Source organism: Loxodonta africana, chromosome 2 (genome assembly GCF_030014295.1).
Source record: "Loxodonta africana isolate mLoxAfr1 chromosome 2, mLoxAfr1.hap2, whole genome shotgun sequence".
Lineage (NCBI taxonomy): Eukaryota > Metazoa > Chordata > Mammalia > Proboscidea > Elephantidae > Loxodonta > Loxodonta africana.
In genome coordinates, this window is record NC_087343.1 from 85,557,127 (window position 1) to 85,583,655 (window position 26,529).

Consider the following 26,529-nt stretch of genomic DNA (forward strand, 5'->3'; position numbering starts at 1 on the left):
GGTACCTTAAGCTCCATTAGCAGGAGACTTATTACAGAGATGGGTCTGTATGATTGATTGTGTTGGATCCTCACAAAGGAAGGAGTCTACCTACCTACCATTTGACTGTTTATGACAAGAAGCCTCTAACTCAGCGAGCTGGAATTAGTGAATAATAGCTTGCCCATTAAAACTTATGTTTTCTGCCTGCCTCTACCCCACCGATCAAAGAAGTATTAGTAGTTGACTAAGCAATTAACTTTTTTTTTTTAAATCAGACTCTGATGTTTTTAGAGGTAGATGAATTTGGCCCTCAAAAGATGATTGTGTCTTTTTCTTATTAATTCAAAGTAAAAATAATACTAAATAGTAAAACCAATATATATATGTGTGTATATATTTATGTGTATATATATATACACCACACACACACGTACATATATATTGAAATTTATAGCTTGATTTTAAATTACCTGGAGGCAAACTTCTCAATAAGTTAATTGAAGGTGAACTTTTCCCTCTTGTGTTTGGTGGTGGTGTTGGCAGCTTCTAAGGGAACTGACTCTGCTGGGCCTTCTTATGTGTCTGATCTGCCTGCAGGGTAATCCCTTCCCCATCCCAAAGAACTTCTGCCCTAGCTTCAGGTCCTCAGGTTTTATATATTTTCATTACCCAGCATATGCCCAGCACTTAGTAGGCAGTCAGTTAATACAGGAAAAATGACCGAAAAAAGGAATTCTTCATCCTGTAAGGTGGACTTGATTTTTTTTTTTTTAAAAGTTGCCAAAATGTCATTGGGAGCCAAAGTTAGTGAATAAAGATGGTGATCTAACCGGTACTATTGCTTTGCTTAAAGTTGAAATGTGAGTGATGATGTTTTTATGGGTAGCATGTAAATAGACCCTGAAGATCATTCCGAAAGAGTAATTCCACACTTCTTATATTTGGAAAAAGAGTGTAACACCCCAAGGTAATTACTTTGGAAAATGTGAACAAGTTCTCCTGTGTTTGTTGAACATTCAGTTGGATTAGTTTATAATCATATGCTGCTAAACTTTTGAACTTTTACTTCCAGAACTGTGTTATCAGGGGAAGAAAAGTATGCTTAACTTGAGTTGTCTTGTCTAGGAAATGTTTTTACAAAAGTTATTGTATACTCTGTGTAAGTCTTGATGTGCATTTATTTAAAGGTCTTTTTGCCTTTATAGTAGAATTTTATGTTGTTTTAGAAGATAACACCATTTCAGGAATTGTTCTTAAGGATGGGTTAAGTGAGATTTTGTTAAATAAGGCAAACTTTGAGGTTCCAAGTTTGTTCTGAGAATTTGAATAGGTTAGTTCCAGACCAAAATAATATCATAGAATGTGAGGAACAGTAGAGAGTTATTATTACAGAAGTAGCCTAATTCCTAAGTTCATGAAATTCTAAAGGAACTGGCTTTTTTGGTTGTTGTTGGAAATGAGTACTTTTGCCATTTTGCCTTTTATTAAGATTGGTGTGGTCAGAACTTCAAATAGGCTTTGGAAATTTTGGGAAATAATGAGAAAATCTGCCAAAGGTGAACTACAAAATCCTTTCCTTAGAAGACCTCTTATGATAACAGATCATGAACATGTGATTACTTTTATTAGTGGAAGTAAATTTAATATGTATGCTATTGTAAGGGCTTTCAGCAATTTCTAAAACAATCAAGTCCACCGTCATAGGATGAAAGCTTCCTCGCTCCCTTCACTCTTCCCTTCTTTTCCTCCTCTAAGAAATGGTAAAGAATTGAGGACTTGGACTTTGGTGAATGGTGTCTGGGGTCTTAAAAGCTAATGAGTGGCCATCTAAGATGCAACAATTGGTCCCAACCCACCTGGAGCAAAGGAGTATGAAGAACACCAAAGACACAAGGAAAATATTAGCCCAAGAGACAGAAAGAGCCACATAAACCAGAGACTCCATCAGCCTGAGACCAGAAGAACTAGATGGTGCCAGGCTACCACCAATGACTGCCCTGACAGGGAACACAGCAGAGAGTCCCTGAAGGAGCAGAAGAAAAGTGGGGTGCAGAACTCAAATTCTAATAAAAAGACCAGACTTAATGGTCTGACAGAGACTGGAGGGACCCCAGAAGGTATGGGTCTGGACTCTCTGTTAGCCCAGAACTGAAACCATTCCCAAAGCCAACTCTTCAGACAAAGATTAGCCTGGATCACCCAAAATCAAATATAAGACATAAAATGATACTGGTGAAGAGTATACTTCTTAGTTCAAGTAGATACGAGAGACTTAAATGGGCAGCTCCTATCTGGAGGCGAAATGAGAAGGCAGAAAGGGATAGGAGCTGGTTGAATGGACACGAGAAATCCAGGGTGGAAAGGAGGAGTGTACTGTCGCATTATAGAGAGAGCAACTAGGGTCACATAACAATGTTTGTATAAATTTTTGTCTGAGAAACTAGCTTGCGCTGTAAACTTCACTTAAAGTACAATTTAAAAAAAAAGAATTAGGAAGTAGGGTTGAAATTATGACTTCTTAATTGGATTACTGTATATCATGGAAAACAATTATTATGTATAAAACAAATTACTGATTTCACAAACAAGGTAGCAGAAATATACTGTTTTTCTTACCATAAGAGTACAGAGGATTTATGGTGATTATGGAACCTGTGTATGAGAAAAAAGAAACATGACAAAAATCAGGACTTGGAAAAATATAAATTAGAATTGGAAAGCAAGACCAGGTGAATAAAATAATACGTGGGTATACCATTCAGGAGTCTTACAGAGTTGCCAAAAGTGCAATGAGAATCTTGCTCTGGATTTCATTCATTGCAGATTTATTGACTGTCTACTATATACCAAGCACTGTTACAGGCACTGGGGATACATTGGTGAAAAAAACAGAAAAAATTACATCTCTCATGGAACTTATGTTTCAGTGGGGCTGTATAGATGATAAACTACTAGATAAATAATGAAACATGTTAGAAGGTGATAACTACTGTGGAGAAGAACAAAGCCAGGAAGGGGATAGGAAAGATCAGGTGAAGTCGGTGAGTTGTAGTTTTAAATAGAGAGGGCAGGGAGAATTTCACTGAGAAAGTGACACTTGTTTGAAAAATGTTGCATTGGCAAACGTTGTGTTATATATATTCTTACAAAAAAAAAAAAAAAAACCCACAAGATACAGGCAGAGCAAATCCAACGATATGTAAAAGGATTATGATCAAGTAGTAGTTACGCCAGGAATATAGGTTTGGTTTAACAATCTAACAATCAATTAATGTAGTATACTATATTAGTAAAATAAAGGACTAGATTACATGACCATATCAATAGACAGGAAAAACATTTGACAAAATTCAACACCCCGTCGTGATAAAAACACTGAACAAACTAGAAGGAAACTTCCTCAACCTGATAAAGAACGTCTATTTTTTTTTTTTTTATGAAAACCTCACAGCTAACATCATAGTTAATGCCGAGGACTGAATGCTTACCTCCCAAGATTAGAAACAAGACAAGAATGTCTTCTCTTGCCACTTCTATGCAACATTGTACTCTCAGTTCTACTTTGGGCAATTAGGCAAGAAAATGAAATAGAAGACATTCAGATCAGAAAGGAAGAAGTAAAAACTTTCTTCACAAATGACATGATCTTGCATCCAAGTCAAATCCCATACAAAATTATTATAAGAAAAAAAATAAGGAGCAGAATAATGTCCTTACAGATGAGTGCATGCCAGAAAGACATGACCACAAATGAAATAAAAACTATAACCTACTATTTCAAAATGAGCTAAAAGACATTAAGAAAATGGTACTAGATATGAAAGAACAACATAAATGAGAAGTAGAAAAACTCTGAAATGAAGTGATAGGATTTAAGAAAGAATTAAAAACTAAAGAAGAAGATCATTTTAGGAATGAAGATTAGAAGGAACACAAAAATGAATAAATATAACACATAATACTTTAAGAGAAATAGACTTTGAAAAGGGAGATGTACAGAAAAGAATTAACACAGCCAGCCCAAGACTGCTTTCCTTAGAAAGGCCTGCTTGCAAGGTTGGCACTTGGCTGACATCTGGAAATTTGGATTTTGGGAGCGCTCCTACCATACCCCCTAAGGATGGCTCTCTGTCAAAATTTTTTGTGCAAACAGTATAGTTTATGCTAAACACCTGCCTTCTTTCTGAGAGCTGGAGTTTTGGTACATGCTTATGGGACTAGCCCCCAATAAAACCACGGGCACTGAGTCTGTAATGAGCTTTCCTAGTGGATGACATTTCACACATGTTGACACATCTTGTTGCTAGAGTTGGAAGGTTTTGCCTGGGTTCCTGTAGACTTTGCCACATGCATTTTCCCTTTTCTAGTTCTGCTTTGTATCCTTTCACTGTAGTAAATTAGAGCCATGAATAAAACTGTATGCTGAGTTCTAGCAAATCATCGAACTTGTAGGTGATCTTGAGGTCCCCTGGCATACTTATGTTTTCCTCTTTAATGCTATTGACAGTGTTTAAAATGTAAAGAAAGAAGTGTCTTTAAGAGAGATATCTTTTTCATGTTTTCATAGGCTCCTTGAAAATTCTTAAGAATGTGTCTAGTATGCAGTCATATATGTTTTATTCAATAATAAATCAATTAGAAGTGAAATCTACAACAAAACTGAAGCTTTGTGGTATAATACATTTTATAATTCATAAATAAAATTAATCTCCAGAAAGTTGGACAAATGGTGAATGTTTGATCAATGAAAACTGTATGTAGGGAAAACTATTTTCAGCTATAGATATTGTGTGTAATGTGGTAGATTTTTTGAATGTTTCTTTCAATTTTTAAATAATATTAATAATATTTAAATAAGATCTTTATAATGGGTTGATCTTTCAGGTAAGGCCTGTACATCTATTACCTTTGTCTAAATCAACAAGATTGGTTGTTCCTTTTTCTTTTTTTTTTTTAAAGTAGGGTAAGAATGATACAGAGTCTTAAATTTCTCTGACAAGCTTTCAGCAAGGACATTTTCCTCTCATTATAGAGCTTGAAAAAAAGGCACCCTTTGTATTTTCAGTGTCTGAAATATTAATGAGGTATTTTCCCTTGTCACTTCTAAGATCTCTTTCCAGGTTCACACAGCATGTATTCTAGCCAGGCATTGTTTACGAGGTTCATTTGGAAGCACATAAAATTTGGCTTCTTCCACAAGGGTAAATAATTTAGAATTGCCTGAGTATTTTGGGTTAGTGAACATATGCTGTTGAATACGTCTGAATGCTGACAGGTGCAACCTTTAGTTGAGAAATGTATATAATTCCTAATGTAAATAGGCATTGACGGAAGAAATTTTTTTTTTTTTTTTGTATTTGGAAGGGAGAATCCAACTGTAGAGTATATTATCATCAAAATATAATATGAGAAATTCAAAAGCATAGTTAGTCCTTCTTATAGTTTCTTGATAAATAGTGTTCCATAGGAATCAATCCAGTTTTAGATTGCCCACTGGTTGGTTTATCTTAATGCAATCAATGCAGATATCAGTTTAAAGAAACTCCTTGCTTCTCACTGCATCTAATTTGAGATTTAGATAGCTTGTTCAGTAATGGCAAAACAAACAAGCAAAAAACAACACATTATTAATACTGCCAATTATAATTAAGAAAAGAATTTACACTTTTTTTCTATAAAAATCTGATGTGAGCTAGTTTCAGATCCTTTAGACATTCCCAGTTATTGCATTCTATTTGGTAGATAGTGGGAGTCTCCAGTAATTTATAGGTAGATGAGTACTCTGGGCCTCTTCTTTCGCCTCCTCTGAGCCCTGGTGGTGCAGTGGTTAAAGCACTAGACTGCTAACTGAAGGGTCGGTGGCTGACAGGTGTGGCATTCTGCTTCTATAGAGATTTACAGCCTTGAAAACCTTATGGGGTTGCTGTGAGTTGAAATCGACTCGATGGCAGTGAGTTTCTTTTTTTTTTTTTTAATACCAGGTAGATATTAGTCCAAAGCATATTATGCCAACATTTAGCAAGCGGGCACAGAGACAGTGATGTAAAGTCCATGAAATTCCCACTCTCTGTCTTTTTGGTGTTCCCACAGTGGCTTGCTTCAAAGGTGTGTGTGAGGTACATGTGACAGTGTGTTAGGAGCAGGATTCCACTTTCAGCTGGAGTCGGGTGACGAAACCCTCAGATAATCGTTAGAACAGGGGATGCTTTCAGAATCCTAAACCTAAGGGCCCATTCTCAGGGTTTACATTCCTATTGGGTTTACAAGATTATTATACCCTGTTCATGTGAGAGTGTAGGCAACTGAACATATTTCTGTATAGTCCAGAGATCTTCAATGCTGCTTATTTCACTAGTGAAAAATGATTTCTTATATCTCTGGTATTGATGGGAGATAAAGGCAGCTAGCTGAGATAATTTTAGGAGAGGCCTCTAAAGTATAGTTTTTTTATTTGTCTTTCTGATGCTCCCTCCGTAAACACCCCTCAAGGGTCTATCTGACTAGGGTACTTAACTAACTACCCCAAAAGTGTAAATTAAACCTAACTTTCAGGCACATGGGTAGTAAAAGACTGATATCTAAACACACAGGTAACTGATTAGATATTGATTCAGAGTCTAGAATATCAACCTGTTATAGATTGAATTGTGTCCCCCCAAAATATGTGTTGGAATTCCACCTTATACCCAAACGGGAATAGGTTTTTGTTTGTTATGTTCATGAGGCCATATCAGTGTAGGGTGTGTCTTTTAATAACTTTGGAGATATAAAAACAGCAGCAGAGATACAAGACAGGTAAGCACGGTGGGGGAAGGAGAGATGCCACAGGGAGATCTCAGGCAATGCCAAGAAGAACTAGAGAAGCTGAGACAAGGATTTTCCCCAAGAGTGGATAGGAAGAGACCTCCTCTAGAGCGAGTTCCCTAAATTTGGACGTCTGGCCTCCAAAACTGTGAGAAAATGTTCCTGGAGAGCTGAAATGGCTAAGCACTTGGCTACTTCACTGAAAGGTTGGAGGCTCAAACCCACTCAGAGACACCTCGGAAGAAAGGCCTGGCGATTTCCTTCCTAAAGGTCACAGCCTTGACATTCCTATGGAGTGCAGTTCTACTCAGCACACTAGGGGTTGCCAGGAATAGGAATTGACTCAATGGCAACTGACAACAACAAAAAAACTCAAAGTAAATTTCTGTTCTTTAAAACCACACACGTATGGTATTTCTGTTATAGCAGCACTAGGAAACTAAGACACAGCCCTTCCGACTTGGATCTTTGACCATGAATCTTTGTGAACACCTGCCAGCTACAGACAATCACTGCCTGATTTTTACTTCTTGAAAATAATGTTTTACATTTTATAACCATAGCTGGGTATTTCACAGATATCTCCTGGGCTTTATGACTCAAAGGAAAAAAAACAAACAAAAAAATTGTTGGCTCCCCACAGGAAGATGGCAGGCGTTTGTTGAGCACTGAATTTCTGCTAGGCCCCGAAGGTGCTGCAAGATTAGCAAGATTTAAATAACCCTTGTCTTCAAGGAACTTAAATCAATTAAGAAGGGTAGAAGAAGAACGTAAATTCCTGTAATTCAAGGCAAATTAAATGCTATAAGAGGGATAGAATGGGCCACAGACACCTGCTATCACTCTGTGTTCTAGTTGCTTCCCTCTGAAAATCTTTAACAAGTTATCTTTCTTTGGAAGCCAGGTCAAACCTGTCACAAATGAATTACAACTGCTAAAGGACAGTGTTTGGTTACTAGGCAACATTTCTAATACACAGTAAGTTATTTCTTTTTCTCAGGGCTCCAGGCTTTAGTTAGGGGAAGCCATCTAAATGTAGAAGGATCTCTCAGTGAGGACTAGCTTGTTGGGCTCTGATTTTAGGGCCTCTAGACTCCTGCATGAGTGCTTGTTTTTATAATTGCCTTGAGAAATTGGATTTTACTTAAATCTTATTACAACTGTGAGAAATGCGGTTAGGTTTATAACCCAGACACTCACGATTTCCTTCCAAATAGCTTAGTGACCTGCCATAATTTTTCTTGCCTTTAAAAGTAAGCCATGAAGTCTGTAAGCGCTGTTGACAGAAACGTCCAAGGACTGGCTTATAAAGGGAGTTGAATTATTTTATTAGTAATGCATTGACTGACATACTTCTTAACATGAGAGATAATAAGATCAAAATTGGAATTGTGTGTATGTTTATTAGTCACATTGCAATCTCAATTCTCAGGTCTATTAAAAATTACTGAACTTTATATCTAGTTTGGGGTAGTTGCGGGAGCATAAAGAGAATGTGAATTCTTTAACGGAGCTTAAGGAAATCATTTCTGCTATTTTTTTCAGTTTTATACTCTCCTAAACACCTTTTTTTTTTTTTTAAACACCTTAATGGAAAACCTGGTGGCATAGTGGTTAAGAACTCAGCTGTTATCCAAAAGATCGGTAGTTTGAATCCACCAGGTGCTCCTTGGAAACCCTATGGGGCAGTTCTACTCTGTCCTATAGGGTCACTGTGAATTGGAATCAACTCAATGGCAATGCGTTTGGTTTTTTTTTGGGGGGGGGGAGGTTTAAGTACCTTAATGTGCATTGTTAATTATAGAGTAAATAGCATTTATTGCCCATATCAGAATATTGAATAAAAGCTTTTAAGGTGCTTATCAAGATGATGTCATGCTAAAGAATGAGGAGGACAGTTACAAGTCTCTTGGCATATTTTTGCAGCAAATTGCATAGCTTTTTCCTGAAGATGCCACCCCATGCTCTGCCAGTGAGACTATGTTTGGTTCTATTCCTGGAAATATTTTTAAAATGTTGGTATTATTTTTTCCCCTCCTTGTTCTTTTTCTTGGTGCAGGAATAACTCTCATATTAATCTGTTTAACAACCCCAGAGTCAATGGAAGACAGTGCCCCAATGAATTTTCCTTTTGTTCTGTGGGTTTGATTTCCTGTTAATGAGCTAACTTTTGTCATAATGTTATTGGAATGTTTCTAGGGCCTAAATTAGTTTTTTTTATTTCTGCACTTACATCATGGGCGATTATATTTCATTTTTTTTTTGCAGGAATTTTAAACAGTTGTCAAGTGAAATGGAATTTATGACAATTAATGGAACAACATTAAGGAATCTGGAAATCCTACAGAATCAGGTCAGGCAAACTTAAGGGCTAATTGATTCAAAATGATTTTGAAAATAACGGAGTAAGGTAGCAGTCTGTTCTGAGGAGTCAGATGAAAATAACAATAAGCGTTGTCTTCAGCTAACGACTCTGCCTGTCATCTGTTACTTGATAACTGCGGCATGCAGTTTTTGGAGAATGAAATATACTGAAATACTTTTCTGGGTGTTTCTTTGGTAGCTATAGAGCTGTCTTTTTGAATGATTGAAGGACATGGCCATCTGACAATTTCTGTATCATCAAAGGAATTTTCTTTGAAAAGACATCTTTGAGAATTAAAATGGAGTTTTTTTTTTTATCTGTTTGATTATATTTTCTCTACATTTCACTTTTTGTTGAAATATCTGCAGTCTTATTTCATTATCCAGCATATAAAGCAAGTTACTGTGATACACAATTTTTGACTGTAAGATGCATAATATTTAACTTCACAAACTTTTATCAATGTTCATCTGCTCTTTATTGGTGAATTTGGAAGATCATGGAGACATTAAAAATTATTGCTTCCATTTATTAAATTATCACTTGAAAATGTGAGATAGTGTATTATTGAACTGGTGTTACTGTAACACAAAGCCATAGGAATAAAAAGCAATTCCAAGTCATTTGATTAAGTAGTCATTTGATCTGCCTTAAATGATTTAAAGCTCTTCAGAAATATTTCCTACTATTTCAAATTAAAGCAAATGCTGAATTTATTCTCCTGGCTCCTGAATCTGTGTATTATCAACTGGTTTTCCTCACTTAGTTTCTTCCTCTTCCATTCCATCCTTATATACTCGAGTCAGATTACTTTTGTTCAGTAACATTTTTGTCTCGTCATTCCATTACTCAGACGCTGAGAATCTTTCCTGCAGGTCTCTCTAATCAAGTCTGTGTACATTCCCGAGGTAGGAAACAAGTAGTAGGAATAAAAGGACATTTTTTGGATGAAGAATAGCTCACAGTCAGAACCTACAGTCAGAACCTGCAGCCACAGCCCTGGCATTGTAGGCTTTCCTTCCTTCTGCCATATCCTCCCTTTTCAAGTCCTACTACAGTGGAGTCAGTTTGGAAATCAAATTCCTAAGGCAAAATCATGTATAATCAAAATACCCTTTGAAATCCCTTACATCTTTAGGACTTGGGCGCTTGTAGAAACAGAAGCTGGGAATTAACATCATTGGTTTGTCTTTGTACTTCAGCTTTGGCCTCCCTTTTCATGTATCAGTGGAAAAGGATGATGGGGAGGGGGTTGGGTACCAGGGAGCAAAGTTATGTTAGGACATGGGTTGTGTCTGAGAAATGAGTTATCCAGTATCTCTCCCACTTCTTCCCTTGTCTGAGCCTGCTTCTTGAAGTCAGGAGAATGATTCCCCTTCACTATCCTTCTTGTCCTCCTTAACCACTGGTGGTGCAGTGGTTAAGCACTCAACTGCTAACTGAAAGGTTGGTGGTTTGAACCCACCGGCCACTCTGCAGGAGAGAGATGTGGCAGTCTGCTTCCATAAAGGTTTACAGCCTTGGAAACCCTATGGGGCAGTTCTCCTCTGTCCTATAGGGTCGCTATGAGTTGGAATCGACTCGATGGAAGTGGGTTTGGTTTTGGTTTGATCCTCCTCATGGACCCTTTACAGTCAGGCCAGTTGGGCTCTTGCCCCAACCACACGTGGTGCCATTGTTGATGGTCTTCTGTCATCAGTAGGCTCTGCCTGTCCATCCTCATAGGAGGCCCTCTGATCACTGTTGATTCTATGTGTGCTCTGCTTTGAGCTCTTAAGGCTAGGGGAGCTTATGCCACATGTTTCATAGCTGATTCCTGCCAGCTGATGAGTCTAATTATGAGTCTTTTCTCTCAAAGTTGGATACAAGTCCCCTGAGGGCAGGGACTAACATACCTTGGCATACTTAACATACCTTTGTCTGTTCCAGCACTGAGCACATAGAAAGTTTCTGTAAGTCCCTGCTCATTGATTTGAAGGAAAAGGAAAAAGTTCAAAACAAAACAAAAATCACAACTTGGATGGAAACTGCTATTTTGTGTATCAAAATAACATTCGAGTACATCAGTAGGTTTCCTGTAATATACGGAAACCTTGGTTAAAATTAACTGTAATCTCTAATTGTAGATTTTTTTTAGAGAGTTCAACTTTTAAGTTGAGTATAGGTAGGTAAACTTTTACTAGGGATTTAATAAAACAGACTAAGATAAAACACTTCTAGGGTGAATTCCTAGAGTGCAGTGTGGTTGTTCACCTCTCTTTCTAGTACCTTCTGCCTATTCAGTGTTGTTGTGAGAGCATCGGTCTTTAAAATGGTAGCTCTGAGATAGTAGAAGGTCTGAATTGCCAAAGAAAAATTAAATAATCTTTACCACCCTGTGCTTTTCAAGACAGGAAAGTATACAATTACACATTTTTTAGATGCTTAGAACAAGCATGTATTTCAAAAGAGGCTTATGAATAATTTCTTCTTTGTTAACCAAAAATCTACATAGAGTATCCTTGTATGTGTAGAACGTCAACACCTTATTGTGTGTATATTTGTATTCATTCTTCATGCATTAAATGAACACCTGTTATGAGCCACACTTTAAGCTAAGCATTTATAACACATTTAAATTGGTGTATATGGAATAATTAGGGCACATAAACAACTAGCCATTTCGGTACAAATAAAATTGTGTAGTTAATGAAACTTTTTTCTGATCTTTCTAGGCTAATATGAAAACCCACGGAAGTTTACTTTGGGTTTTGGACCATACTAAAACTTCATTTGGGAGGCGGAAGTTAAAGAAATGGGTGACCCAGCCACTCCTTAAATTAAGGTAAAAGGAATTACTTTTCTTTTCTTTTTTTAATTAAAATTTTTTATTTTGGTGAAAATATACATAATCATACACACTTTCAACAATTTCTGCTTGTTGAACTCATTGACGTTGATTACTTTCTTCAAGTTGTGCAGACATTCTCGCCATCCTTGTCTGAATTATTCTACCACCACTGGCTTAGACTCACTGCTCCCCAAGCTTTTCATCTATCCTTTTGAGTTGCTGTTGTCAACTTGATCTCACATAGATAATTCTTTAAAAGAGCACAATGTTCAAGGTAGATGTACATTACCCTTAAGATAAGCTATTGTTTTGTTCAAAGAAGACTTCAGGGGATAGTTTTGGTTTAAGGTTTAAAGATTATCTAAGGGTGATAGTTTTGAGGGTTTATGTAGCCTCAATGGCTCCAGAAAGTGTGGCTTTCATTGAGAATTTGAAATTCTGTTCCACATTCTTCCCCCTTTTGGTCAGGATTCTTCTATAGAATCTTTGATCAAAATGGTCGGTAGTGGTAGTTGGGTACCATCCAGTTCTTGTCTCATGGCAAAGGAGGCAGTTATTCATGGAGGTAAACAGACAGCAATCTGTTTCCTCTTGTAATTCCTGACTGTCGTTTTTCTTCTGTTGCTCAAGGTGAATGGAGATTGTTTGTTGTACCTTGGATGGCCACTTACTAGCTTTTAAGACCCCAGGCACCACCTTATGAACTAGGAAGTAGAACAGGAGTATTAAGAAACTGTATTAGGCCAACTGATTGGGATGTCCCTTAAAACTGTGACCCTGAACCTCCAAACCAAGAAAACAGAGCCTGTGAGGTATTTGGTTGTATCTAAGCGACCTCAACAGCTGTATTCTCTCTCTGTCTTTTTTTTCTTTGGTAAAAATGTATCTGTCACAACATTTGCCAATTCAGTCTTTTTCAGGTATACTGCCTAGTGATATCAGTTACACTAATTGGTTGTACAGCCATTGTACTTGTTGTTGTTTTGTGCCATTGAGTTGGTTCCAACTCATAGTGACCCTATAGGACAGAGTAGAAATGCCCCCGTAGAGTTTCTAAGGAGCTGCTGGTGGATTCAATCTGCCGACCTTGTGGTTAGCAGCCCAGCTCTTAACCATTGCACCACCAGGGCTTCCCGTTACCCCTAATTAATGCCAAATTACAAGGAGTTACTTTTTGTGTGTTTAAGCTGAAAATTATACAAAACTGTGAAATTAAATTATGCCAGCCTCCTTAAGGAACTACATTCCTCCTCAAGGCTACCATGGTTTATAGGAACACAATTTTAAATTGGGGAAAATTTTATTATGTATCTGATGATAGAATATCTAGAGTTCTGAGAATTTTTTCTTTGTCCCCAAGAATGAGCCTGCTTGCAGATCAGAAGACATGGATTGTGTGAGAAAATGAGTAACCCTGTTAGTTTGGAGTATAAGGGAGTAGGGAAGAGAGGGACTAGAGAGATAGGTGAAGGTCTTTTGTAGATGGATCAGGGCCTTGAAGGTTAGATTGAGGAATTGGCAGTCAGAGGAAGTTAATTCAATGGTTCTGAGTGTGGCAGTGATATGATCAGAGCTGGGCTTGTGTGTAGGAGGGGCCAAGCAGTTGGGGGACACATAAACAAGTTACTGGAGAGCTGCTGAGGACCTGAGCCAAAGGCCTTAACAGTAAGACCCTGAATGAGGTTTCAGGTATGAGACTTAGGGAAGTAGACTCAGTAAACTGGGAACTCCTTGAAGGAAGGTAGCTGAGTCTAGACCCTAAAATACAGTGGTTTCCAATCTTGTCTGCATATTGGAATCCCCTGGGAGCTTCACAAACTACTGATGCCTTTGTCCAGCTCCCAGAGGTGGTGGTGTAACTGGTCTGGATTGTGGCCTGGGCTTTGGAATTTTTAAAACTCCTCAACTAATTCTGGCGTGCAGGCAGGTTTGGGGACTCTGACTTAGAACAATGCCTAGTACTTAGTAGGAGCTCAATTAATGTTTTCTGAATGAACAAATGCTGTTATTATTGAGCTCTACTATGCACCAGTACTTAAGTACAAAATACAGGCAGTTCTGGGCTATGAACATCCGACTTACAAACAACTTGTACTTACCCTTTAATGTTACGTAAATTTGCCCTCACTTTGAAACGATTGAACCAACCGCAAGCCCTACTCGCAACAAATTCTTCATCACAATCACCTTCACTTGCTGCACGTGCAGCTTTTAAATCATTGAAAGGCTTGGGGCCTGTTCTTGCACTGAAGTAAGGCTGAATAAGAACCATATGCACCTGTTCAGACTTCCCTACAAATTCAACATAAAAATACAGTTAGGAACTAATCTCCTTTGTAACCTGGAGACTGCCTGAAACCCTCTGAGGTAGGTCCTTGAGATAAGGAAACAGATTCTGAGAGCTTTAAATAACTTTCTCAGTGTTTCACAGTAGAGGTAGAGCCCAGGTTTAAAACCAGCATGGACTCTGGAGCCCAAGTGAGCACTTAACCTTTGTTCTGATCGGCCACCCATGGATAGACCAGAGAGTATGGTGTGGTGCTAAAGAGAAATACTGCATGTCCGCTCTGTCACCTGAGTGAGTCATTCACGGTAAGCCCCGGTGTTCGCACCTTTGAAATTCCTCCTAACAGGGTTGCTGTCAGGAATAAAATGAGACAATAATACTAACTACCACTTTTGCTACATACCAGGCACTATACTGGGTGCTTTACTTGCATTGTCTCTCCTAAACCACACGCCAGCCATATTAAGTAGATGCTTTTATTAGCTTCTGGGTGGCACAAATGGTTAAGCCTTTGGCTACTAACCAAAAGGTTGGTGGTTCGAATCTACTCAGAGGCACCTTGGAAGAAAGACCTGGCAATCTACTTCCTAAAAATCACGAAAATAAAAACCAAACCCAGTGGCGTCGACAGTCATTGACAATCGTATGGAGTCCAGTTCTACTCTGAAACACCTGGGGTTGCCATAAGTTGGAATCGACAGCAACTGGCATATTATCAGCTCCTTTTTATTCTATGCTTAGTACTTAGTAAAAAAAAAAAAACTTAGTAGTAGTCAATAAATGATAGCAGAAGTTGTTAACGTTAGTAATAAGCTTTAAGACCCTGTTTTGATGAGGATTACTGAATCACTTTGGCTTGTAGCAGATCACTCCATTTTTCTTTCTTGACCATAAAGACCCTAGGATGTGGGGAACTGACCAGTTAAAGAAGAAATTCTGAAAATGGAATTATCTACTTTAGTTCGATGTTCAAATGAAATCAGCTACCTTGTGGAACAAAAGCAGACAATATAACTTTCTGCACAGTCTGTGGATCGCAAAAAGGAGTATAGCATGTGACTGATGCAAAGACATCTTCCTAAACATCTATGGCAATTCCGACCATTTATTCCTTGGTTGAAATATTCAGCAGAAACAGGCGCGTTAGTGGACTTTATCATGTAAATTTCAGTTTTCATTTCTGATGTTAAATTTCCTTTATTCTGTTTACACATGGTTAATTTGAGATAACACATGGTTAATTTGAGATAGACCATGTTATATGCATTTTGGGGGCTGAATCATGTGTCCTTGGGATGCTGTTTTACATGAAAGGTTGATAGAAAATGTATCATGCCTTACTATGCCTTGAACACTGATGCTAAGCTTTAGACCAGCTTAGCCAAAAACAAACATTTTAGCTTTACTGCTTAAACTTTTGTCTTCCTAATCCATTAAAATCCACTCCAGAATAATTTCAGTTAAATCTTAATGGCGCTTGTAGCCTATTCCAAACAAATACCGAGAAAAAAAATCTTCAGATGATTAGTCAGTAATTCAGCTATGTATTTATTGGTTTTTTTTTTTTTTTTTTTTTAACACATAAGAAGTGCCATGCTGATTGCTGATCACATCACTGGTCCATCCAGTCTGATACTCTGTCCCTGACATTCACAGCCAAAGCTTAGTTTAGGACCTGGCTTTCTTCTTTAGTGAGATCATGGAACAAGTAATGGGTGACAGGGGAATTTAATGAAATAAGGCAGATCTCCCCACGTTCTCTAAGAGCCCATTATTTGCCAGTCATCCATGAATTCTCTTAAATCCCTTAAGACCCTCTTTCTCTTTTTAACCTATTCTAGCTCTCAGGGCACTCAAAAGAGTCATATATGCAGTTCCAAAGTGCTTCAAGTTTCAGAGGATTTTCCATCTCCCACCACCTTTTATTTTATAAAGTGACTCTCTGGTGCGGAATTTTACTAGTGGCTTTTAGAAAGTATGGCGTTTACCCAAGACTTATTCAGTGATTCAGTGAATTGACTTAGATTATTAAGATTGATTTTTTACTTTACTGAAACTGCTTTGCTTTGTATAAATAGGTTATGTTTTCTTATGTATTGTGACCTATGCTTATTATCAGTTCTGCTAATTTTAGGCAAGAAGATTCTTCAGTCTGTAGAACCTATGGCTTCTTATAAATGAATGTCACATTGCCAAGCCATTGGTCCTAAGGCCTTTTAAAATTAAATAAATTATATTGAATTGTCTTTATTTGAGGTTCTGTTTTTTAATTTCTTCTGCGTCTTTTAGTTGATATGGTCTTGTCAGTCTTCTATATATACCCCATACGTACTTTATTAGTTTTGTCAAAAAGCCTAAAAATGTAGATTCTGCTTGTAAATATTGATAGAAAAAAAACCAACAGACTGTGAAAAGTATGGGATACGTCTCTAGAATAGTGCTTTAGGGAAAATAATTAATTTCCAAGACAATTCAGTTGTATTAGAAGAAAGTATGCAACCCTGTGTACAACAGAATGAAACACTGACCGGTCTTGCGCCATCCTTGCTATCATTGCTGTGTTTAAGCCCATTGTTGCAGCCACTGTGTCAATCCATCTCATTGAGGGTCTTCCTCTTCTTTGCTGACCCTCTGCTTTATCAAGCATGATGTCCTTCCTTCTCCAGGGACTGGCCCCTCTTGATAACATGTCCAAAGTACGTGAGATGAAGTCCCGCCATCCTCGCCTGTAAGGAGCATCCTGACTGTATTTCTTCCGAGAGATTTGTTCGTTCTTCTGGCAGTCCATGGTATATTCAGTATTCTCCTCAAACACTATAATTAAAAGACATCAATTCTTCTTTAGTCTTCCTTATTCATTGTCGAGCTTTCGCATGCGTATGAGGTGACTGAAAGTACCATGGCTTTGTTCAGGTGCATCTTAGTGACATCTTTGCTTTTTAACATGTTAAAGAGGTCTTTTGCAGCAGACTTGAATGGTTAAGAGCTTGGCTACTAACCAAAAGGTCAGCAGCTTGAATCCACCAGCTGCTCCTTGGATACCCCATGGGGCAGTTCTGCTCTGTCCTGTAGGGTCTCTATGAGTCAGAATTGACTCATTGGCAATGGGTTTTTCCGTTTACCCAGTACAGTACATCATTTGATTTCTTGACTGTTGCTTCCATAGGTGTTGATTGTGGATCCAAGTAAAATGAAATCCTAGACAACTTCAATATTTTCAGTATTTCAAAATTCAGTAGAATGTTCTATATTTAAAAATAGTAAACAAAAAGAAATAATGAGTTTCCTTCATTGGGTATCTCTTTTTCTGCCACATCTTAAAGTTGATATGACCCAGGGTTTTCTCCTGGAGTCTCTTTTTACTTTCCACACTACTTAGGACCTCATCTGTGGCCATGGCTTCTCCTGTAACTCATATCCTGATGACTTTTTCATCATTATCTTCAGCAACTACAGACCCACACATCTGCTCGTGCATCTCTGCCTCAGGAAATGTTCCAATTTGAATGCACAAAATAGATTGGAAACGAAGAATTCCTTTCAGTGAGGTAGTGATTTCTTGGAAGCAAAATTATGTTTGCGAGTGTATATGTGTATAACCATGGAACAGCAGATTATTCACCATAAACAGAACGTGAGAAATCATTTCCTCCCCTGCTGGTGGGTAAAGTATTTTTGTCAACAATGAAAGAGTTGAATCCCTGTTGCCTTTTTGTAAAATCAGTCGGATAAAGGCTTGCTACTTATTGAGGAAACTCAGCATCTTCATGCTTCTGACCTGGCCTTTCCTTTTCTACGCTGCACTGCCCTTAGATCAGTTTGTTAAAAGTGTGTATCTGATGCTGCTCCCCACTCCTTACGGTTCTCACAACACACTGAGGTGTAACTAATTTCTGGACTTTGCATAATCTGTTCTCTTTCTCTCAGGCATCCCTTTGTCCTTTTATACCTGTTAAACTTCTCCTCATCTTTGTTTCTCTCCTACTTTGCTGGATGCTCCTTCAAAATCTCCTTTGCTAGCTGTTCATCTTCTATGTATCCTCTACATGTTGGAGTCCCTGAGACCTGAAACTTAGGAACTCAGTTCTCTCCCCTTTCTTATCCTCGCTTCCTCTTCTCTTCTTCCTTGCCTTTCCACTGTCTCCTATTCTAGCCTTAGACCTTACCTATTTCCATAACTTTAAATACTAAAATATCAATGATTCTCATATTTGTACCTCAGTCCCTACTATGTTCTCTTCTCCAGACTTATACTTGGATTCATATTCACATAGATGTATCAAAGACATCTCACATTTCCCATGTTCCACCCTATTCTTCCTTCTGGTTGCCCCGTTTAAGGAACTGGCTCCTCTACCTAATGAGTTATTTAGGCCAGACACATGGAGGTTATTCTGGATATTTCCTTTTCCACAACCACACCCAATCTAATACTGAGTCCTGTTGATTCTACCTCCAGAATATATGCTGAGTCAGTCCACATCTTGCCATGTGGTCTAAACTACCATCAGCTCTTGCTTGGGTTGCTGCAATAGCCTCCTACTTGATCTCTTTTTCCAAAATAAAAACTGAATCATGCCATTCTCCTGCTTTAAAGTTTTCCGTGGTACTTCAAATAAAGTTAAAATTCTTTAACTTGGCTCTTCTGACTGTGTCCCCTGTACTCATTGTGTTCTGTTCACCTTGGCCTTCTTTTGGTTCCTGAGTGTGCCACCCTTTTTTCTCATCTCGCGGTCTTTGCACTTGCTAGTCTGTCTACGTAGAACGTTCTTTTCTTTCTTTTCAATCTTTACATGGCTAATTCCTTATCCTTTAAGTCTCAGCTTGAAATACCACTTCTTCAAAGAGGTTTTCTCTGATCCCCTGATGTAAATTGTTTCTTCTGTCATTCCTTGACAGCATGATAGCATAACAGACTTACCATGTTTGTTATTTATCTGTGTGCTTATTTAATATGTCTCACTAAACTGTATATATAGGAGTGCACCCTATACCAGCTTTAGGCATAAACCAAACCAAACCCAACCCAGTGCCATCGAGTCGATTCTGACTCCTAGCGACCCTATAGGACAGAGTAGAACTGCCCCATAGAGTTTCCAAGGAGTGCCTAGCGGATTCTAACTGCCTACCTTTGGATTAGCAGCCGTAGCACTTAACCACTACGCCACCAGGGTTTCCACTTTAGTCATTTTTTTTAGCTAGTTTTAAATACTGTATAAAGGGAGTTTTAAATACTGTATAAAGGGTCTAACTCATAACTCCAAACACATCTGAGTGAGTTTATTTGCTTAGAAGTATTTGGGAGCACTGTGATTTCCCTGTGGCTCTTTAAGTTCATACCTGTAGAATTTTGTAATTGGTGATTCAGACAGGCTCAATTATTTCAAATCTTTCTCCCATTTAGCACAAGTAGATTGAATGTACCCATCTCTTGAATGGAAACAGGTGTTTTGATTGTCATTTAAATGTACTGCACATTTATTCAACATCTGAAGTGATGTTGAAAAAGACCATTGAATTTTTTAAATTGTAAGCATTCTACAGTTTCATGCCTGTAGTACCTGTAATCCCAAACCTGTTACCATCGATTTGATTCTGACAGAGTAGAACTGCCCCATAGGGTTTCCAAGGCTATAATCTTTACGGAAGCAGACTGCCACATCTTTCTGCCGTGCAGCTGCTGGTGGGTTTGAACCGCCTGCCTTTTGGTTAGCAGCTGAGTGCTTAACCACTGTGCCACTGGGGCTCCTTTACCTGTAGTATCATACTCTAGAAAAATCATTCATACATCTTAGCTTTGAAACACATCTTGGACTGTACTGTCCAGGTGAGGGTATCTATGCAAAATGATATATTGATTTCAGGGATGAAAAGAAATATTTATGTTAATTAGAAAAAGAAAAGCAGGGGAAAATATTTTGAGTAGAAAGGGGCAGAAGTCCAAATGTGAGAGTTGAGGGAAGAAAACGATGTGGAAGGAGATAAGGGCCCAAGAGGCAAAATCTGTTAGTCTACAATCATGTCTTTTGTTGGAGAAGCAGAGGACTTAAACCTCAGAAGGATCAGGGAGTAGGAAGAAAATGGCAAAGTAGAAAACTGATAACTGTGCTGCGTCAGTCTTGATCTGTATTATTACTATTCTTTCACCTATTTTCTGAAATAGCTATTACTTCTCTTTGATAGATAGAAAAACTGAGACTCAAAGAGGTTAATTATATAAGGCCACCTAACCAAACTCATAGGGGAATGTCTGAAAGCAGTTTAGGAATTAATCAGAGCTTAATTTAAGTTTTGATTCCCTTACTCGGTTATATCACTTTGGACACAGTATGAACTTTTATACACTTCAGTTTCTTCACCTATAAAAAGGGAATTGTAATACCTGCCTCCTAGTGGTGTTGTGAGGACCAGTTGACAGTGTATATAAACGATTAGCATGGTTCCTAGTATCAACTAGGTCAATGAGATGGTAGCTGTGGTCTTTATAATACCAAAATATTGGAAGCAACATAGTTATCAGTAGGTGAATGGAAAAAAATTATCTAGTCATATTTGAATATTATATAGCAATTGAACTAATGATTCTAGTCTATATGTATGAACATGAATAAATTTTTTAAAAAAAAAGTAAAGAATACATAGAGCACGATACTGTTTATCTAAATTTTGTAATACACAATGAAACCCTGTATTGTTTAGGGGTTCAGACATAAGTGATGAATATATAAAAACACGAAGTAGAAAGGATAATTACTAACCTCAGGATAATGATTATGTCTGAGAAAGGAAACAGGTGAGGATAGTATTCAATGTATTTGCAATGTTTTATTTATTTTTTAAACAAATAATCATATATAAAATATAATACAAAAAAAAACAAAACAAAAAACAAACCCTAAACCCGTTGCTGTCGAGTCTATTCTGACTCATGGTGACCCCATATGTTATGGAGTAGAACCGAGCTCCATAATGCGTTCTTGGCTGTAATCTTTATGGAAGAAGATTGCCAGGTCTTCCTTTCCTGGCAGTGTTGGGTGGGTTCAAAACTCCAAGCTGTTGGTTAGCAGCTGAGTGAAAACCTGTTTGCGCTACCCAGAGACCTACACACATTTTAATGATACTGTACCTTCATCACCATCATAATCAAGTGAAAATGAGATTCAAACCCAGGCATCTGTCTAAAAAGCCCTTGTTAGACTTAAGAGCCTCTGTTTTTCTACCAAATCTTGTTTTAGAAAGCCCAGAAAATAGTCCTAAGATGACTTAGCTGGAAGCTTCTAAAAGTATGAGGAGGAAAGCTATGTCCTTAGGTTATCAGTTGTCCAGGATCTGGCCTGGTCATTTCTTCTGTGAATCTGGTACTTGCCTGTAGCCACAGTCAGGACTGTAAGGAGAATTTGAAAGGACCACTGATGAGTAGGTGAGAATCTCATGTGAGTCCCCTCTCAGGATGACACAGTGGTTAACAGTTGAAGCCCCTGTCATTTTATGTGGCTGGGCTTGGATCACAGCCTTTCTCTTATATTTAATGCTCTAAACTTGACCAAGTCCTGGGAACTTAGGTAACTCAACTTCCTGCTCTCATTGACTATAAATAAATGTTAACATGTTTGATAAGAAAAATAATGCATAGGTTAGGGAAGCTAACCACTAGCAAAAAGACCCCAAAAAGTTTAAAGGTTGTAACAAGAGTAGAAGCTAATTTTTTCCTTTTTTTTTCTTTGCATGAAAAACCCATGGCCTTTCCAGGTTGGGGGTCAGTTGATTCTCATCACAGCAGCATTTAGCATCTCCACAGGCTCCTTAGTCTTAAATACACAGCTTCCAAGGTCATCCTGGGCGTTGATATGGCAGCAGTGGGAGGGGAAAGAGCGGGGAGAGTGTGTGTTTTTAGCTTTTATGAGACAAGTCTTGAAATGGCACTTCTGCTCAGGTCTCATTGTCTGGAACTCATTCAGTGGTCACACCTAGCTAACAAATGTGGTCTGGCTGTTTGCCTGGGAAGAAGAAATGGGTTTAGCAAATACCTTGCAGCCTTTCCTAAACACTGTTGTTTCGACTTTTTTTTTTATACTTAGTTTAGCATTTAAAAATTTTGTTTAAATTTTCGAATAGGTAATATTTTCACATGCTACAAAAATTAAAAAATATGAAAAAATATACATGAAATGTCTCTCCCTCATCCCTGCCCCCACATCTGCCCAGACTTTCGTGTACACGTACGGTTTTTACTTTCTTGTGTGTCCTTCCCGAGGCTTTTTGTTTTAAAAAATAAACATGCAGATATGAACACACACACGCACACATATATATATATACATATATATGTATATTTTTTTTTATATGTGAGTCAGGAGCCCTAGTGTCGCAGTGGTTAAGCACTTCGTTGTTAACTGAAAGGCCAGTGGTTTGAACCCAGCAGCTGCTCTGAGGGGGAAAGATGTGGCAGCCTGCTTCTGTAAAAATTACGGCCTTGGAAACCCCCAGGGGCAGTTGTACTCTGTCCTATAGGATACCTATGAGTGAGAATCAACTGGACGGCAGTGGATTTGGTTTGTGTGTGTGTGTGTAACATATATGGATATGTGTGTGTGTGTGTATCTTATGTGGGGGCATATTATACATAGTACCTCAGTTTTTTCGCTTAATAATATAAGATAGTTTATTTTAAATTTTATATTATATAGTCTCAATAACATGGCATTGTTCTGTGTCCAAGGACTTTCTAAACTAATTTGGTCAAGGTATAATCTCTCCTAGTGAGAAGGAGATAGAAGTAGTGGGAACTTTTGTACCTAAAATAAAGCATTTACCTGTTACTCACTGTATAGCTCAACACCACAGTTAGAGCAAATGAGAAACACTTTTACAATCCAAATTAGATTGTTAGAAAATTGCTTAAGAAAGTTAAGCATTCTAAGTTTATGCTTGGGACTTAAATCACACAAATAATTAAAAGAAAGAAGAAAGAAAATTGTTGATGTTAGGAAATAGGTCCTTGACTACATTTTCATGTAATTTTCTAAAGCACTAAGTACATTTTAGTGATATTTAATTCTCTTGAATAATTAGATAGTTTTTATTTTGGCAGAGTATTAATGGTTATATTTCTAATTCATAGCTCTGGCCTAAATGGCAAAGTAATAGACAGTTACATATTTCCTTCCATTTAACATTTCATTTATATCAACAAAACTAAATGCCATTTTTAATTCTCTGGAGCTTCTTGAAATTAACTACATTAGGAGGCTCGCTTGTTTTTTATGATTTCTTATATTCCATGGGCATGACTATACAGTGTTCACTGTGGAGACTGATTTTACTGAGCCCCTGGGACACAGTACTGCTCATAAATGAAAAGGGAGGGTGCTACGTAACCAAGTGCTGATGGATTGGACCTGTGCCTCTTTACCTTTGCTGTGTGAATGAGAGCAGAAAGAGGGAGTGCTGCTGCCCAGAAAAAAAAAAAAAAAAAAAGTCTAAAGGTCTTTTATCTAAAAAGAGGTCTGCCCTGTCAGTGGGTGTAGATTACCTGGCACTCTTTGGGTGCATATATCCACAACCCTTTAGCTTGCCTGCCGTTTGTTCTAGGTATCTGGGGATTTAGTGAATTCTAGACTGGCTCACGTGATCAATGGTACATGACATTTTTCATTTGGGCTAAAGAGGAGGAATACAGGAAATAATAAAGAGGAAGAGATATGTATCATTTCATCCTTGGCTCTTCCAGCTTTATCATTCTCCACCGTTATGTCTTTGTGAATGGGGACTTGCAGAATACCTGCCCTCAAAATGCAACGGGAGGCCTTCATTTTCAGGCAATATGTTGCTTTAAATATCATTAAAAACAAACAAAAAAACTTCCCTATGTGGAATAACTAGATATGCCGAAGAAGTGTAACAGACAATCTTGTTAGGACCTAGCTGAGCTTGTAAAAAAAGCTCAAGGGAAAAACTTGGGGAAAAAGTCAGGTACCAAACTGAAAAGGCAGCTGGACATGGAAGTGGAATGCAGCTGCTCTCTGGGCCTTTGTAGATCTTGGAAATCAAAAGGCTTGGACTTTTATTGCCTCAGGGGAAACAGGAGACAAGTCCTTGAGTCTATTTAAGTTAGGGTCTGTAGTAATATGAGACACTCAAAGGATTGTAACTTCAGTAAAATAGAGACAACAAAGAAATAATGTTTATCTTGGCCTAGCCTCATCAGCAGCAAAAGTTTCCAAGAATTCTTAACCGTAGGCTCACACTCACTCAGGTTTGCAATTCCAATTTATACTCTATATGGACTGGGGAAACCCTGGTGGTGTGGTGGTTAAGTGCTATGGCTGGTAGCCAAGAGTTGGGCAGTTCGAATCCGCCAGGCACTCCTTAGAAACTCTAAGGGGCAGTTCTACTCTGCTCTATAGGGTCGCTATGAGTCGGAATCTGGTTTTGGTTTTTTATGTGGACTGGCAATTTCCATGCTGTGAAATTCACTGAAAATGTTCCCATTGTGCCCCAGGGTGCCTAGCAGAAGCAAATACAATTCCTTCCTGCAGGGATACACTCTTAGTCTAGACTTCCTAGGAATCCTAAAGAGGAAACACTACTCCAAGCTCACAAATTGTAATTACAAAAGATGTGGGGAAACAAATCACCATGAGGGCAGGTCAGCAGGAATTGCAAACAGCAGGCTGAGAATCCCAAGACCTTTTAGATAATGGAATTATAAGGTCAATATCAAACTACCAAGTTAAAAGAAATGCAAAAGAGTTAAAAATATGAACATAGAACGAAAATAATATCAAAAGGGATTGGGTTAATTTAAAAGAGAACCATATACAACTTTTAGAAAAAATACAGATACAAAACAAGAATTTAAACGGTTTTTAAACAAGAATTGTACTCAATAACTGAAATGCAAGCAATACCTGAAGAAATTACCTGAAATGTAGCACAGAGAGACAATATGATACAAAATATAATAGACTGAAAGACAAATCTAGAGTTGAAATGGTCTAACATAATTTTCAGAAGAGGAAAATTAGAGTGAGAAGAGACAATATTCAAAGAAATGATAAAGGATGAAAATTTTCATAATTCATAAAAGATGTGAATTCTTAGATTTAGAAAACACAATGAATCCAAAGTGTGATTAAAACTAACAAGAAACCCACATTTAGTACAGTATACTGAGTTAGCGATAAAACCTTACAAATAGCCAGAGCAAAGAAAGATCACTTGTAAAACAATGAAAATTACATAACTTGTTTGCTTTCTGATTTCCCCACCTGTTCTGTGTTTCTTTTCCTTTATTTTGGTGACTTCTTTTGGATTTAATGAATATTTTTTTATCATTTTGTTTCATTCTAGTATGTCTGTTTCTGTTGTCTTTTGTTTCTGTAGGCTCTTGTTCCTCTGGTTTATTTTTGTGCTTGGTTGTCTCATATTATTTGGAAATTTATTTTTAGGAATAATAAATACGAAGGGGTGGAATGAAGGTACCTTCTTTCAGAGAGGATTTTTGTTTGCTTCTGGAGCCCTGATGACACCGTGGCTAAGAGCTCGGCTGCTAACCAAAAGGTCAGCAGTTCAAATCCACCAGCTGCTCCTTGGAATCTCTATGGGGCAGTTCTGCTCTGTCCTATAAGGTCACTATCAGTCAGAATCAACTCAATGGCAACAGGTTTTCTGCCAGACTGTACCAGCCTGGGACGGTCTTAATTCAAGTTTAGTGCTTGTCATGGATTGAATAGTGTCACCCAAAAAACGTGTGTATCAATTTGGCTAAATCATGATTCCTGGTATTACGTGATTTTCCTATATGTTGTAAATCCTGTCTCTATGATGTTAATGAGGGAGGATGGGCAGCAGTTGTGTTAGTGAGGCAGGACTCAATCTACAAGATTGGATTGTGTCTTGAGGCAATCTCTTGAAATATAAAAGAGAGACTCGAGCAGAGAGACAGGGGGACCTCATACCACCAAGAAAGCAGTGCCGGGAGCAGAGCGTGTTCTTTGAACCCAGGGTTCCTGTGTGGAGAAGCTCCTAGTCCAGGATAAGATTGATGAGAAGTACCTTACTCCAGAGCCGACAGAGAGAAAGCCTTCCCCTGGAGCTGACGCCCTGAATTTGGACTTCTAGCATATTAGATTGTGAGAAAATAAATTTCTCTTTGTTAAAGCTATCCACTTGTGGTATTTCTGTTATATCGGCATTAGATGACTAAGACAAAATTTGTAACCAAGAATGGGGTGCTGCTGTAACAGATACCTAATATGT

General features: G+C 38.0%; 1 protein-coding gene across 3 annotated transcripts in view; it reads left to right on the top strand.

The window, feature by feature from the left end:
- The window catches only part of MSH3 (mutS homolog 3), a 223,320-nt gene that overhangs the window by 89,778 nt on the left and 107,013 nt on the right, over positions 1–26,529 (top strand). For all 3 annotated transcript variants that reach the window (XM_023545593.2, XM_064273635.1, XM_003407981.4), the window contains exons 11-12: positions 9,055–9,139; positions 11,866–11,975. In XM_023545593.2, the coding sequence (XP_023401361.1) occupies positions 9,055–9,139; positions 11,866–11,975 (195 nt within the window). The remainder of the gene's footprint in view (positions 1–9,054; positions 9,140–11,865; positions 11,976–26,529) is intronic.